Below are 16,841 nucleotides of genomic sequence, written 5' to 3'. Positions count from 1 at the left end.
ACTTGAAGAAAACAATAACTACAGGGTATAATGACTAGTTCAGTGTCACTGAGTGGAAAAATTACAGATCTCTATAGTGTGAAGTGGAGATTCATTGTTCAGGAAATATTTTGTCTGTAACAAATGTACAGTCTCAAAGAACGTCCATTTCATGACATCACATTCATTTGGCAGTCGCATTATCCAGAGAGACAAGCAATGTAGGAGAATCTGAAGTGTGAAATCTGATTAAAATGAGCAATAATGGCAGTAACAACATTCCCAGAGGGGTGGATAAAGATGCAGAATCACTGTCCCACAGTTCAGCAAAACCTTTTACTTCCCACAATGCTTACCTCTACAGCCAGTGGCAGTCTACACATATACAGAATTCTTAGCTGCATTGGAACTTTGACTTTCCCCCCCCCATACGGAAAAGGAATATATTTCAATATATTGTGTAATATATGTAAGAAATACACACAAATAACATGTACTTGAATATATTTTAAAATGTATGTATAAAATTTACACATTTCAAAATATTACTATTTTAATGTATTATTATATTTAAATATATGTCATAAATATGCATTAGGTGCCAATTTAGAAACTTTAAATATACGTAATACATTGATAAAAGTATATATATTGCAATATATACATGTAGTTCCCATATATTATATGATTTTTCCGTATGGGACATTGTGGGGGAGATTTTGGAGCGGACGGGAACATGAGTGAAAGTCGTGTGTGCTAAATCAGCGTGTTGCGTTTCCTGCAGAGGCATACTCTTGGGAAATGGAGGGGAAGTGAGCTGAAGGAGATGAAAACTCAGAATCCACACATATTGTTATAGATATTCAGGCACATACCGGGAATATCAATGGCCTGGGGTTTGTGGTTGATAACTTGGAGATATTCCCAATAGGTGAGGCACACATTGAGAGTATCACCTGGGAGGAGGTCTCAGAATCCTGGGTTGGTGTGGGAGGAACTTCTCGGATCTCCACAGGAACTTCACTGTTGAAGTTTTATGTCAGGGGATCCTCAAAGCCCTGAACATCTTAGACGATGAATCTCACTCTCTGTTCACATCACTTGAGATGCTGAATTCTGGAAGATGCTATCGGGAGCCAAAAATATATTTTGTGATCTCAAGAGCAATCACAATTTTAAACTCTAAACAATGCAATGGTCTGCTCTGCTCTTGCACAAGTTCCCGGTGTTTTATGTGTCTCATATCTGTTTATGTAATGCCTCGTGAGGCCAAATATTATTTCCCACTCCGTATGGACAATAAAGTTGTATTGTGTTATTGTATTGTATTCCCAAGTATACACTGACCATGGCTGGGAAAGGCCAGGGAAAACAGCATGGCACAGTTGACATCAACAGTGAAATATCCATCAGGAAATTCCAAACACAGCTGCCATTTAACACGCTCTAATTAGCCCAAACCTGATCCTACCAGCTGGGGGTTTATGGTGTACACATATTATGTTTTTTTTTGTTTTCAGAAAAAAATATTAATGAACGAGGGCCAGCTTGCAGCTCACTGTCTTTATCTAGCAAGATGTTTTTGAAGAGTTTGAGGGCAAGACCCTGAAAAAGAGAGTGAGATGTAGCAGCGCTTCAAGGAGTATGACTTTGCAAAACTCTTTAGGATTGACATGTAGCCAAATGCTTTGGGATTTCAGAAGAAATCTCAGAATCAAAAAAAAAAACCACAACAACAAAAAAAGCCAATGAGCTTCAGCTATAATCATGTATTACAGCCGTGTCTGCCTCATATGTGTTACAACCTGACATTGGAAGCATCTTCACCCCATCGTCCTCAACACAGCATCACTTTTATTCCATTTTTGGATTGCATGCACAATTCCAATGTGGCCATCTGTGTTCTAGAAATCTCTCACATAATTCTGGAATGAAAATAAAGGAATAGGAATGATGACATCAGAGGAGGGACCGGAGTCCGCAGATGTGCTTTTGAGTCGCGAGGGCTCCTGTTGGTTAGACATGGGCTAATATGTTATTTGTAGACTCAGTAACCCCATCAATGGACACATCTCCACTAATTCTATATAAACCAGACCAGGTCCCAGTCACTCTCCGTCTAATCGCCGACAGCACCCTCCCAAAAAGTACTAGCCCTGCCTTCTGGTTCTCTTGGTTGACTCAATCGCACCAGGCACGATCAGTCGACACAGAAAAGTATTTTAATCCAAAACAGTTACCTAGCAATTTGACTCAGGTCTGGAGATGTGACAGCAGTGCAGAGCGACTTGTCTGTAGCACAGTGGACTCGAGGGTGGTTGATTTCATTGAACAGCAGGCATAAATATTTCAATGCCATTTTTCCAACTGACATTTGTCAATGTCATCATGAAATCAAACGAGACACATCGAACATGAACAATTTCTCAAAACACCACTTCTGCGAAAATGATTTCCAAATAAATTAAATCCAACTTGCTATTTCTGTTGCCTGGCCCCACCCATCGTAACTACATTGATACTGATACCTCGGGCGTGTCTGTTTGGGATCTTAAGAGCCAGCCCTGGCGCTACTGAGCATAGGGAGAAAAAAAAAACATTTTATGTACGTCGCGTTTCCGTTTATTTATCGTGCTGAAGAAAGGGGGAGCTCTTTTTCATTTTTTACTCCGTTCACCATAATTTTCCCCTCGTTCTCTCTCTCTCTCTCCCACAGTCAGAGCGCATCGGCCCTGCCTTTTCTCCCAACGATTCTTCCCACCGGCTTCCTGTGTTTGTGTGGCTCGCGCAGTAAGCGGAGGTCCGAAAACTGCCAGCCTGCCACCTCAACATGGTGTAGTCGCGTTTCTTCAACAGCAGTAAAGAGGGAGCACAAAGAACAATCCTCGTCGAGCCTTTTTATACCGTTGAAATAACTTCACCAATGAAGAGACACGGCTTTGCACAGATACAATCAGCGTGAAGGAAGAAGGATACACACTGCAAATTTATTTATTATCTGAAAGATGGCGAACGACTCTCCAGCTAAAAGTCTGGTGGACATAGACCTTTCCTCTTTGCGGGTGAGTGTTTAACAAGACCAGCGCGTATTTTCCTCCCTGGTTAAGCTCAGGGATGTTAAAAAATAAACGATAAAAAACGGTGGGTACTTTTAACTGACGCGACCGCATTATTTCTTACATATTTAGTCGTTGTGGGTAGAAATTGCGATGTTTGTGTTTGTGAGACAGGGAGGGTGCTGCAGTCGTTGGAGAGTTCCAATCTTTCCTTTGTTTGCAATGCTTTGGCATGTGCACGAGAAATGGGGCGCAACAGCTGCATTTGGCCTGAATCCAGGCTAAACGCAAATGTTAACAAACATTTCTTATGTTTGTTGATATAATTAATAAAATATTTTTATTTATTGTCCCGTTTCAGGATCCTGCTGGGATATTTGAATTGGTGGAAGTGGTCGGAAATGGAACCTATGGACAAGTATACAAGGTTGGTTACAGCAGTCATTTTTCTCTGCTACATCGATTTGCCCAGTGTAATATTTTGTGAATCCGGGTTTAACAGTATAGGCTAACCAAGATGCATTTTCTCAAGTGGCGCTGTTTCATGACAGTTACACTGTCGAATCCCGATCCGAGGAAGCCGGGGAGCTTGTTTTGTGATGTATTCGTGATGATAAAGAGTCGTGCGTTCTCTTATACTCCTGCTTTTAAGTTGCTTGAAACGTGTGGATTCGTGTACATCGAAAGAGCTAGCTGGTTGGCGTTAATTAGTCAAGATGAACAATGTAGCAATCCTACTAGGCAATAGTCTGCACTCCGTTGACTTTCAAATATAGGCTAAAATTGAACGTTTCTCTTAAACGTCCTCAAAGTTCGGTTTTGTGTTCAGTACATAGCTGTCATTTTAGATAAGTGCGATGGTCGTTGACACAGCATCAGTAATCGATTATTATAGGCGTAGAGGAAGATCCTGTTTTCAAACACCCATCCCCTAATGTGAGCGTGCTGTAGTCTACATCACATCCTGTTATGGAGTCGCTGTTGCTTGGGAAAGAGGAAGGGAGACGCGGAGGGAATATGGACTCCGCTGTGCTTAGACTTGAGCACATTCGACGGATTCCGCTGTACAGTGCAGTTTGATTTATTGTATGGGGTCTCCACGAAAATGGCCTGTCAAAAATAACGGATGTGAATTCATCATTAGTAGGCCTACTTATTTGGTCCTTCCGATGTTTTTTTTTAAAGGGCCGTTATAAAACTAGGCTCGTTAGTGAAGGAAGTAGTCATGGAGTAGAAACAATGAGTATATTTCTCTCATCTAACTAAACAAGACCGGAGTTTTCAGAGTTCTTGGTAGAAAAGTATGAACATAAACATCTAGGAGTATGCTAATTTCAAGACTCATGAGTCATGACATAGTCGGCGCATCCTGAGTAGTTTTGAATGGTGCTATGCAGTGTCGTAACCTGAAACATAAGTGGCGCAAATGTGGAAATTGGCTGTAAATTCTTTGAAAGCATGAACAATAAAAATACATTTTAGTTCGTTTCATTTATACTTTGTATCCAAGTATAGGCTTCCTCTTTTCTCATGATGGTGCTAGGAGGTGTGATTGGCAGGCTGGGGGCAGTCTCTCTTTTTTTTTTTTTAAGGCCATGCAGCCACAGCTGAACCCACAGAAAGGAAATGGCTGTGAAAGGCACTTCAGCTGAACCTGTGCGGTGGCCCCTCTGTTGTGACCGGGATTTCGTCAGATGAATTCGCTGGAGCAGAAAAGTGCTGACTGACACAAATGGAAATGGGGGGGGGGGGGGGGGGGGGGGGTCATCACCAGTGTTCTCTCTGTCGTCTCCTCTCCCACAGGTCTAACCGTGCTCTGATCTGGGAGCTACCTGAGCCTGACCTTAACCCTTTAAGGTGTGACGTCCACACATAATTTTCCTAACTGTACATTCTAATGCTGATGTAACAACCACTGCTGGTGATTGTTCTATTCTAGAACTCTGACTTGGAATGCTGAAAAAACATTCAAAGGGTTAAATGCTCTAGGGATATCTGCTATTTGTAGGAGCAGTCTCGGAGATTGGCGGAAGGGGGCGAATTTGTACGTGGGTTTTGGTGCACCTCGTTTAGTTGTTTTTTTTAAGTTGGCATGATCACATTCTCCCTATTGTTGATCAATAATTTTTGGTGAGTTGCTCAGAGTTTATTGCCTTGTTGTGTAACTTTGAAAAGTGCTCACTAAATGACATTACATTACATTTACATTACATTATTGGCATTTGGCAGATGCTCTTATCCAGAGCGACGTACAACAAAGTGCATACCCATAAACAGGGATAAGTGCGCTGAAAGACCCTAGAGGGAAGTACAATTTCAATTGCTACCCGTACAACAAAGATAAGGACCAGGGCCTATTTATTTATTTATTTTAAACAACAAATAAACAAACAAACAACAAAGCAAAAGTGACCAAACTTAACTATCCAAATACTGCTTACCTAGCCAACTAAAAATACCGAAACACAACGTAAATCACAAAGACAACAATTAAGGTTCACAGGGAGGTAGGGAGGAATGGGGAGAGGTGCTGCTTGAAGAGGTGCGTCTTCAGTTTGCGCTTGAAGGTGGGGAGAGATTCTACAGTTCTTACTCAAGGGGGAGTTCGTTCCACCACCGTGGAGCCAGACAGTAGTCGTGAGCGTGAGGTGGAGGTTCGGAGAGGGGGAGGTGCCAATCGGCCTGTGGAGGCTGAACGAAGAGGTCTGGCAGGGGTGTAGGGTCTGATGATTTTTTGTAGGTAAGCTGGGGAAGACCCCTTAACTGCTTGGAAGTCTAGCACCAATGTTTTGAATTTGATGCAAGCCATGACAGGCAGCCAGTGGAGGGAAGTAAGCAGGGGGGTGACGTGTGAGTATTTGGGAAGGTTAAAGACCAGACGAGCTGCTGCAAATTCTCACATAAGAGAGAATGGTGTGACATAATACCATATTATATAGTACATATATCATAATCTGGCTAATGCTAATAACACCAAATCGGCTGTACACACCGAAGACTCGGTGCAATGTTTGTGAATTTACTCCTGATCATAAGCCTCCCCGGGCTGCTACCCTGCTGCGAATCTTCAGTGCGTTTTATAAGCATTTCTCTCCCGTGAGGTTGAGAATGACGTCCCCCCCCACCCCCTTTGGTCTTGTTTTGATTTGCCTCTGTGCGGTGCGGGCACCCCCTGGCCTGTGTGACACACTCTTGCTAACACAGATGGCGTCTTGGCACTTGTGTAGACAGTCTTTGTGTTTCTCCTCCGGTCACTGTTGGATAATTGAATGCGTGTCGCTGTGGGGAACGGCCATGTGAAGTATTTGTGTAACATGCACAAACACGGGCCCTCAGAGAGCTGGGTAAGACCACGTGGCTGTGCATTGATGGCCCTTCATCTAGAGACCCTCAGGGCGGTAATGTACGGGCCTGTTCGCGCTAAGATGGCGTCTCCCTCTGTGTGTGTGGAGCGTGCATATTTACATGTGTGTTTGCTTTGAGTGAGTCCTGTGCATGTTTATGTTTGTGTGTTTGTGTATGCAAGTGTGTCTATGCGTGTTCACATATGTATGTCTGTGAATGTACAGGTATGTGTGTGTGGCTGTTTGCATATATCCATGTGTGTGTGTGTGTGTGTAGGTGTGCGCGTGCGTGCGTGCGTGCGTGCGTGCGTGCGCCTGTTTGCATACTGCGTGTGTGTTGAATGTCTGAGTGTATGGACCCTGTGTGGTCCGCAGCTCACAGAGCCTTCACAGTGCTCTGGAGGAATTTCATTTCGGAGGACAAACAAGTGTTCCTACTAACAGGCTCTTAAAATCTGCGCACTTTTAATACCTCAGCTCATTATACTTCACTTCTTTCATGGGTGTGTGTGCATGTTCATGTATGCTACGTAATGCAGGCTACGGTTTGGTGAGGCCTGAAGCCAGCTGCAGCGCTAGCCGGTGTCCGTGTCTTTCAGTGTTGAAGTACCTATTGAAAAAGCTGTTCATTTCAGTCAAGACGCAATTTGTCTGAACGCGATGCACGTAGTGTGGCTCTGGTAGGGTTTATTTTATTTTTTAAAGCAGTAACCCTGATTGGTCAGAGTATCTGTCCATTTGTGAGACTATCCAATGAGTGCTGAGCAGGGCTGTGTGGTGTTGGAGCTCTGCAGCTGTTGGGGCCCCCAGTGCATGTTAACTACTTTACTACAAAGGTGGGTTTGTTGGGATTGCTCAGCACGTTGGACTCTGGTGGTGGTTCCTACTGGGAAAACACACACCGCTTTGTTAGCTAGTAGTGAATGGCATTAACTGAAGCCGGAATGCTACCTGCTTGGGTTCAACAGTTTTAGCTTTTAACCTTTTTAATGTGTGAGATCACGAATATGCGATTAGATTGTCTTGTCAGTAAATGTTATTTAGGTCTGTGTCATTATTCCGCTGGGTTCTGTGAGGAAGGAGTGGTAAAAAAATTAAAAATGCAATGTGATGTGACTACAGTCTTTTAACTCTGTGGGTTTAGATTGGTGTAAGAGATTGGGCTTACACTCTGTGTGTGTGTGTGTGTGTGTGTGTGTGTGTGTGTGGTTCGGATACACACGTGGTGCTGGTTTGCCTGCTCTCCCAGCACGTGCCGGGTTTGGGAATGCTGCAGGGGCTTCCTGGTCCTGGGAAAGGCAGCCCGGCGAACGGGTCACATGCTCGGGGTGCGGACGATTACAGCTCCACAGTGACTGTCAGTAATCCCACTGCTGCAGCCACAGGGCCTCAACAGATGCAGGCAGAGAGGCAGAGAGGCAGAGGCAGAGGCAGAGGCAGAGGCAGAGGCAGAGGCAGAGGCAGAGGCAGAGGCAGAGGCAGAGGCAGAGGCAGAGGCAGAGGGCATCGCATCGTCAGGCTTTTACCTGTTCAGCTCATTGAGTGAGGCTGTGGCTCAGACCATCGTCAGGGCCGTCCCTGTTGACCGTCCTCCCCAAACGGGAGGCGTGGGTCGCCATGCTCCTGCTGCTTCCACCAATATTTTCACCAAGTCTCAACCCATTCCCCACTGTCACTGGCCCAGATGTCCTGCTGGGGGTGTCTTCCTGTACCTGCCCCCCCCCCCCCCCCCACTGCCTTATTCAGCTCCACCACCCCTCCCCCGCGGCCTGACCTGGTTATGGGAACAGAGGCAGCCGAAGCCCTCTGATCCAGTCAGTCAGTACAGGCTCGCTGTGTTCCACACACGCTCATGTATTTTTCACAGGGACGATTACACCCTCAACCAGCTCTCTCGCTCTCCATTAACCAGCACATCCATTCATTTCCTCCCATCAGCACGGTGCAGTGTGGGGATTATTATATAATACACTGTAATGCACTCCGAGCCTATGCGCTGCTCACGTTAATCCTGACCCCAGACCCAGGAGCTCCTGAGCCCCCGTTACAGCGATGCGGCAGGAGTTCCTCGTGTGCTTTATTCACAGATAGCCCTCGCGTCTGCCTGGTGGGCCTCAACCGGGCCAGAACACAGAGGGTTCAAGTCCCGATCAACCCGTCTCAGTTAAAGGGGAATTCCACCGCAAAATAAATTTAACTCATTTAACGGATCAAGGGTGCAAGTGATTCATTCTCTGTGTGGCTGGGCAAAGCTCTGTATGAGGATATCCGCAGCAAAAGTGCAGATAAGGTGGTGGAGGTACACATCATAATCTTTTAGAGAACTACAGTTGGCCAGTAATTTGAGCTGACGCATAGCTTCTTGCCCCACCTTAGGGTTTCGCTAATTTAGAAAAGATATGAACACTGAACATAGTGCATTGTATGAATCAGTTAGTTAAAGCACGCGGAGGCCATTGTAGTGTTTAGTGAAGCAGGTACCTGCAGCAGCACAGTCGTGGGGGCTGTACAGTATCTCTGCGCTCACTACAGCTGAGAGCTCAGAGCTCATTTTAACCAGGAGGACAGCTACTCTTCTACAAGGGGAAGTTTAACAGTGAAATTCCCCTGTAACGCGGATGAAACCCTGTTTCTTCATTCAGTTTTTCCAGTAAAGGGGGCGCCATACTGCATCCTGTCGCAGAGGGACGTCGTCATCATCAGACACCCCACTGAATCACACAGATTTCCCTTTCGTGTAACTGTGATTAAGTTCACACTGTGTACATCCAGTCAGGATGTGGAATTGTAAAAGACATTGATATTCACATCATATCTTATCTGGTCTGACTTTCATAATTCTGTATTCATGCAGTCATTGCACATGGCCTCTTTGATTTCCATACGAATAACCATTACTAAATGAGTAATGAAGACGAACTGCACACGTGCCGAGGACTACTTGGGAATATTCCCACAACGGAGGGGGTTTGGCGGAGAGAGACGCTGTCGGCCGGTGGGTCGTGTGCTCCTTTTACACTTCCCGTCGTGTGCCGTGTACGTTGTGTACATTGTCTGTGCTGCGTATGTTGCTTGTTGTGTTTTCGGCGTGTGTGTTTGTGAGGGACTGAAGAACCACTGACTCATTGAGGCGGTATTGATTTGCAGCAGTCGGTACATTTGGCATTAGGTCTGGGCCTCAGGCTACGCAGTGCTCATAGAGAGAACTGTAATTTCTCGTTTGCCATCCTCCTCTTGACCGATTAGTCCTGGTGTAAAAATATCATCTTTGGGTCTGACGCTGCGTGACCGTTACAGTTGTGTTTCAGTGTTGTGGAAAGAGGCTCGTTAGAGGGGCGGAAGGCCTACTGTCCGGGTGCAGGCAGACCGTGACAGACTCGAACGTGGTTTCCCCCCCTTTTTTAAGCGCATTTTCTCTGTCTCTCCCTCTCCGGCTGTGCAGATGCATGCTGGGATTGTGAGTCTGATTCTGTGTTTATGCACTCGATTCCCCAGCATGCAGCACTGGAGATAACAGACCACACCCTTTTAGCCCTCTGTTTTCTCCCTCTCTTTCTGTAAGCGAGGAGGAGGCAGTTGTAGCCAGTCTGAGCCGGGGGGTGTTTTCGGGTTTAGGGGCCATGTTTAAAAAGGCTACTGTAGACAGAACCATCTGGAGGGTACTCAATAACCGACAGGGAGGGACAAAGCTGGTGCTGTGGGGGAGGTGGGAACTGTGTGTGGGCACAGCCATTTTAGTGTGGCAGAACGCTTACCTCCAGGGGGATGACTGATATAAATTCGTGCTGACTCTGCTTTGAGTGTAAAAAAAACAAAAAACTGAAATTCTCAAATGGCCTTACGCATCAGAACGATTAAAATCAAAATTGAGCTTTGAAACCATCTGGCTTTTAAATTATTCAGCGTGCAAAAATATCTTTCAGTTTCCCCCCCCTCTGGTTTATGCGTTTGTTTCTGTGTATGCAAACGTGTGTGTGTGTGTGTGACGCCAAGTGTGTGTCTGTATGTGTTGGGTAGGATTACGGTGCAAACACAAGAGCATAATGACAGATTATACCAATTTATTTCTGCTAATCTAACTGCCATATTACAATTACGAGCCATAACAAATTCTGTAAAGATATTATCACCAGTTGTGAATGGAGAGGGTTTCTCTGCATCTTAATGAATTATTGGTAAATTAGCTTTACCGCAGCTCTAAAAGGACTGAAACGGTGAATTATAATGTACTGAAGAACTATTGTCTTCGATTGTCTCTCTCTAACATTCACTGTGTCTAATTCTGTATGTATTTGGACACACTTTTAAAGGGTTGTAATTCCTACACTGATATGGAAGTACGTACCCTCAAGTAAAGGATGATAGTCTGCACTGCATTTACCTCCACGTGGAGTGAATTGTGTAGGAATTACAGCCCTTTTTTGTGTTACTGCCCTTTTTTGTGTTACTGCCCTGATGGTACTGATGGACCTCATTGTATGTTTAGGTTTAGAAGTGCCTCCTGTAACAGATGCCCATTCTTGCCATATTTCTTCTGGAATGAAGCTCATCTCAGCCAAAGATGAATTGCGCATCATGTTATGAAGTGTGTGATGTGTGCTAAAATGAACAATATGACATTGTACAGGAGAGTGATGTGAGAGCCATTATGGTGCATAAAAGCCTTGGCATTTCAGCGTCTCAGAGCAGATTTACTGCATTGTTTTTCTGCTGCTTTTTCACTAGTGCAAGTGCCTGCTGCTCAGTGCTTTTGCACATACTCGCTTCATTAATGAAATGTGAACTTATATGCAGGCCCAGCTGTTACTGTTGAATATAAAACAAATTTCTGTAAGTTATGCCTGTATTTATTCAACTTAGCATGTATAAATACTGGTTAATAATAAAATAAATACGTTATGCCCATTTTGTCAAAATATCAATTTGAAAATTTGTCAAGTGGTTTAACTAGTCTTACCATGTATTTAGTAATATTGATTATTGTCAAAGGGAAGGTCTTTTCTATGCTTGGTTTGCTTGTTGCAGACCATGTTTCTCTGTTTTATATCATTTCCATACAGCTACTTTGAAAATGCCGGATTTGCAAACATAGCTGGTTACAGACCAACAAGCTTATTGTACTTTGTTTTAATTTGAATTTTGGCCATAAACTTCTTGAAAATAAATCCCCCCCCCCCCCCCCCCAAACTCCCTTTAGACCTGTATTGACGGTCATCTGGCCAGAACCATGCAATCTGATTTGTTGAGGCTTACCACATGCTTTTCTTGTAGCTAGGCAGATTGCTACCTCCTGCGTGAATGTACAGGAGGCATTTGTGTTGTTTTAAGCGTGGGTTCCTGCTGCTGAGAGTCTGTGCATCTGACTCATCGTTAGCGCTGTGTGGATTAGTTTAGAGGGCTCCGATTGTCTGGTATATATGCAATGTGTGTTGCATCTTATTACATGTTATGTGTTATGTGCTCTGGCTTTGAGGACAGTCCATGTGTGTCTACCTACCCATCTGTCTACTTGCCTATCGATCTACTGATCTACCTATCTGTCTTTTGCATTTACTGCTGTTGTTTCTAAGAGGGCAGAAAAGAAACGGCCCCGCCCTTTGTCTGCAAAAACAGACGGAACAGGACAGGTTGATATACATGTACTTTTCCTGAGCTGTTGGTAATTTTCCACCACTGCTCCTCTTTGCCCCCATGGAAGATTCAGTGCACAGAGTATCTGACACAGGGAAGGGATTCCATTGGAATACTGTGCACTGTTGTCCGGAATTTCGGCTCCAAGATGGGAGGTTCACCAGTGCCTTGTATCTAACTCTTGGTACAGGTTGCATAACTGTTACACATTCCCACGATGACGTTCAAAGGCATACTCTGCAGGATCTTTGCCTTGAAAATATGAATAAAATAACCATGCTCAGGCAATATCGATCATGTGCTGGCAATCTCTGTCTTTGCGTACCTCTGAGAAATTAGTGCTGGTGGATGGTGTGGGGGGAGGGAGGGAGGGAGGGGGTAGATGGTGGAAGGAGGGAGATCCCTGAAGCCCTGGACCGTTAACACCGCGCGGCGCCTTGTAGCTCAGTTCACGCCGCGGAAACCGGACACTGCCAGCCCGCTGTGGAAAAAGTGAGTCAGCACGCGCGCGAGCGGTTACTATGACCGCGCGAGCCCTCCCGCCGTGGCCTGAGACGTGGACCGGCATGGCGGGGTGGGAGATTTCCCCCCGGAGCGGCTCTGCTGGGCCCTGCTCCTCCTGGAACACTGGGAAAACTCCCCATTGTCTGGGGGATAAACGGCGATGGTGCTCTGGCAACCCTTCGCTCCCCCGGCCCTGTAACAGAGCCTCTGTAGAGTGGCTCTGTGTTTAAATGGCGTGATTTAGACCGCCGTATTCATCCCACTGTGGCCTCTCCGTTCCCCACTGTAATCCAGCCCTCTGTGTTCCTCCGCCATTGAAGCGAGCCCCTGGCAACCGCCCTTGTTTTGTCCCATGAAAACCTGCTAGGCAGGCTGGGATAGGTGCTATTTTTGGCCGCTGCTGCGCTGGGCAGAGCAGTCCGAGGGGACTGGGGAGGGTAAGGGTTAAATCGCATTTCTGAGACTGCAAGCCCTTTCCTGCTGCTTTTCTACAGTGGTGTCGCCGCCTTCACCTTCCCCACCCACAACACCGGCTGTACGGCACACAGTTCCAGCCTGTAATCATCAGGGTTTATAGCATGCGATCATTATCCATCGTATGCTGTTCACCACGGCTGACCTTTAAAAGCGAGCGGGAGATGGAGAGAGAGAGCGAGCTGGCTCATTGTGTTTTATTAGACATTGAATGTGATCTGAACCATCAGTGTGTAGTGCTGCAGTTCACACGCTGTTTTTCAGGCTTCATAAATTTACAACTAACAAAAACCATCGGTGTAAAACCAGAACCGGGTACTGATATGCCTGCATTCGCCTGCTTCATGAGGCAGCCTTCTCTCCCTTTACCTGCTCAGTAATGGAGTGGATGTGCTCGTCACCAGGGCATGTGAGCCAGGTACCTGGGTGTTCGCTGGGCAATGCCAGGGGGTATGGGCTGGGGGCCTAGGTGTTGGGCTGGGCTGTGTCAGGGGTTATATCCCAGGCGCCTGCTTGTTTGACTGGGCTGTGCCTGAGCGCAGGGTGTCCTCTCTCCCGGTTTGTTGTGCTGATCTGAGGGTGGTCTTTCCTGTTGACTGGAGTGCTGTTCTCTGATTGATTTTGCAACTGGATTAACGCAGTCGTTTGTTTTTTTATGAATACGTCAGCTGAAAGAGTTGTAATTGAAATGGAAATGGTATATAGGATTGATTTGTGCTTGGAGACTTGCACAGAAGAGGCGAGTTTGAAATGAAATGTAACCGTATTACATTTGTAATATTCCTAAATTTGTCTTGTGGCAGTGTTTTTATTTATTTATTATTCGTTTTTTTTTTTTTTTTTTCCACTTCTCCAGTTTTGGCTATTAATAGATGTGATAGATGTCTTTTTTTGTCCTATCGGGTGAAGCACTGTGTTTTTTTTTAGCGCGGATAAACAAATGACATGACATCATGGTGGGGAAATGAAAAGGCTGGTGACGGAGACACGCAGGAGGCGGAGGTGATGCAAGAGCCTGGAAATGGCTGCCTGGTGTGGGCCCAGGCTGACTGTGTGTGTCTGCGGCTCGATTCCTCTCTCCTTCTCCCCCCAAACCCAGCATCGCTCACGTCACCCTCGTGTCTCAGTCTTCTAGCCCTTTTATGCCTGTATCCCCATTAAGCACGCACTTGTTTCACCATCTTAATGTTGTAGTTCTTTACCATAATTCTTGTAGTCATTCCTCGCTTCTAGTTTGACACACGATAACTTGGCCTGTATTTGCCTGTGAACTGCAGTAGACTTGATGTTCACAGCTATGGATAACTGAACCTTTTTGTGAATTCTGTATTATCTGACCTGTCTTCTGTAGTTGTTCAATGACCTTTGGTATGCAGTTATTGCATGTCGCTTTGGATAAATGTAATGTGTAATGCACTTAATCCATCCACACAGCTCCCCTCTTTCTCCATCCATCTTCTCTCTGGTGTAACACACAGTGTTCCTCCGCACCTCTGCCCCTGGCTCAGCCCCCGGGCTGACTGCCCTGTGCTCTCTCCTGGGCAAGCTCAGACAAGTCCGGCCCCTGCCCTGGAGGTTTACACCAGGGGCGTGTTCAATCAGAAAAGGTTTTTCTACGGTTTCTGGATTCAACATTGTTTTCTCCCAACGTTGTGCAACGTCTTGCAACAGGCTTTGAGGTACGCTTTCTCCAGTTGGTGGGTGTGTCGGTGGGTGTAGCCTGAATCAGTTGATGTAGGCCTATGCTTTAAAGCCCAGAGAATGCCTTCTCAGATGTCATAGGAGCAAACCGTACCCACGTCAGTCAGTCCGCCCACGGCGTCTGCCACAGAGGTTCGGTGTGCCACCGTTTGTGTTGAATGCTTTGCTTGGTTTTGTCGGGGCTGACCGTGACCCTGGTGGAGGCTGACTGGTAGGGAGTGGGACCTGCTTCGCCAAACCCACCTGACCTCTGACATGTGGGCCTGTAGGGCGGTGAGGAAAAGGCATGTTTCCTTTAGGGGGTTTTCAAATGTACCTGACCTGCAGTAACACAAGGTCAGAGGCCATCTGTGGCTTTATTTAGTTTTTTACCTTTTTTGTGCAAAGTACAGCAGCTCTGCGCCGACAAAAACAAAGCAACCCTCCGGCCAGCTGGAGAATGAGAAGCTGCTGAAAGCAGAGGACTGAAAAGTGGCCCGAGTTCAAGTTCTGCTCGGTCGTGGGAGGGGGTTTTAATGCTGGGGCGCACGCAGGATGTCATCCCGACTCAGGCTCCCTGGGTGGTAGTGCCAGGATAATGCCCCCACCCCAGTCCTGGGGGTGGGAAAGCCCCATACGCTGAGAGAGCATCTGCCTCATTCTAAAGCCTGTCCTTGGCTGACCGCTCTTTTTTTGGGGTGAGGGGGGTTGAGGGGGCGAGGTTGGTTGGTACGCCCTGTATTCTTTGTGGACTTTTTTTCCGAAGCGACGGTGTGTTCCTGTGGTTTCCCTTAGCGTCTCTGTAGTGCTTTCTCTGAGCAGCTGTGCTCTTTGAGCCACTCTTATTTTCCATTCTCTGCAAGGTGCTCACTATTTGTGTGTGCATGGTGTCATTTTAAAGTTCCCCTTCTCGGGTTTTCGGCACTCTTGTTCCCGGTTATGATTTCCACTTTTTTGTACGTCGCTCTAGGTAAATGACTGAGTGTCTGCTAAATGACTCTGATGTAGGCTACAGTTCGGTCTTTGACAGCGTTGTGTCTAGGCCTAACTTGCAGGGAAAAGCAATCACACAACATGTAAACAGAGCTAATTGATGCTATCTGTGAGTACACCCCACCCAGGGACAGATATTCCCCCACACTCCAGACCCAAGCGACCAGGAATGCAACCAGCAGATAAAGACATGGCTGTTCCCTGGAGAAATGCCAGGCATCCTGCATGCAATTATCCTCCTGTGTTCACCGCGAGACCGGAGAATACAGCGGCCTGCACTCCCAAAGAGGCCACAGCCAATGGCAAGCCAATGGAATGGGATCTTTACAGGAAGTGACGCTGACGATAGGATCTTACTCCACACAGGAAACGTGTCATAAGTAGTTGAGAGGCTTTGGGGGAAACTGGCACGGTCAGGGTTTAACTGTTTTTCACTGAGTACTGTGGGTTAGAAGTCTGAGCGGAGGCAAGTGGCATTTACGTTAATGTTCCAGGTAGGGTTACCGAATTTTGTGACCATTCGGGAGTGGAAACTGCATGGGAAAAGTTTCCTGGGAATTTCATAAAGTTCCTGGGAAATTACAGACGGTTTTGGGAATTCACTGGAAATTTTCAGACCCTTTGCAACCCTCACTGTGGCGATCAGGTTTACGTTTCAGTGCTGTTTTTTTGGTGGCACTCCAAAACTTGATGCTGAACTAGACTGCCCTCACCACCCCAAACCTGGCCTCTGGACCCGAGTTCATCCTGAGCCTACCCCCCTGTGTGCAGATCATATCATCTGTTGAGAAACGAGCTCCATCACTGGGGCTGTGGATGCCCCTGTGACCGGCTGGTCCCTGTCCAGGGGCCCAGGGAAAGTCTGCTTCTCCAGTCTAAATGATCCCTGAGGGAATATGGAAAAAACCAGCGCAACATAATCTCGGGTGGGTCCCGTGACTCTGTTTACTGTACAATAGAGATGAGGGGATTTTTGTGCTCTTGGCAGCTGTGGGCAGAGTTAGTTAGGTCATTTGTGTTCTAGGATTTATTTTTTATTTTTTACCAGCTGAAATTGGCTAACCGTCATTGTTGAGGTGGTGTAAACTCACTGTGCACTCCGGTTTTCCCCCAAACCCTGTGGCATGCTGGTATGTGGCACGGCTGCTGTTGACGTGGATTGGGTCATTGTCACAAGGCG

General features: G+C 46.3%; 1 protein-coding gene across 6 annotated transcripts in view; it reads left to right on the top strand.

Annotated features, from left to right (window-relative positions):
- Positions 1-2,667: 2,667 nt before the first annotated feature.
- Positions 2,668-16,841, top strand: part of LOC133116528 (mitogen-activated protein kinase kinase kinase kinase 4) — a 79,768-nt gene continuing 65,594 nt past the window's right edge. For all 6 annotated transcript variants that reach the window (XM_061226174.1, XM_061226173.1, XM_061226172.1 and 3 more), the window contains exons 1-2: positions 2,668-3,041; positions 3,397-3,462. In XM_061226174.1, the coding sequence (XP_061082158.1) occupies positions 2,985-3,041; positions 3,397-3,462 (123 nt within the window). In that variant the 5' untranslated portion in view covers positions 2,668-2,984. The remainder of the gene's footprint in view (positions 3,042-3,396; positions 3,463-16,841) is intronic.

The sequence above is a fragment of the Conger conger genome, chromosome 17 (assembly GCF_963514075.1).
Source record: "Conger conger chromosome 17, fConCon1.1, whole genome shotgun sequence".
Classification (NCBI taxonomy): Eukaryota; Metazoa; Chordata; class Actinopteri; order Anguilliformes; family Congridae; genus Conger; species Conger conger.
Note: the sequence above shows the minus strand (reverse complement) of the source record. Positions and strands in the feature narration are given on the sequence as shown.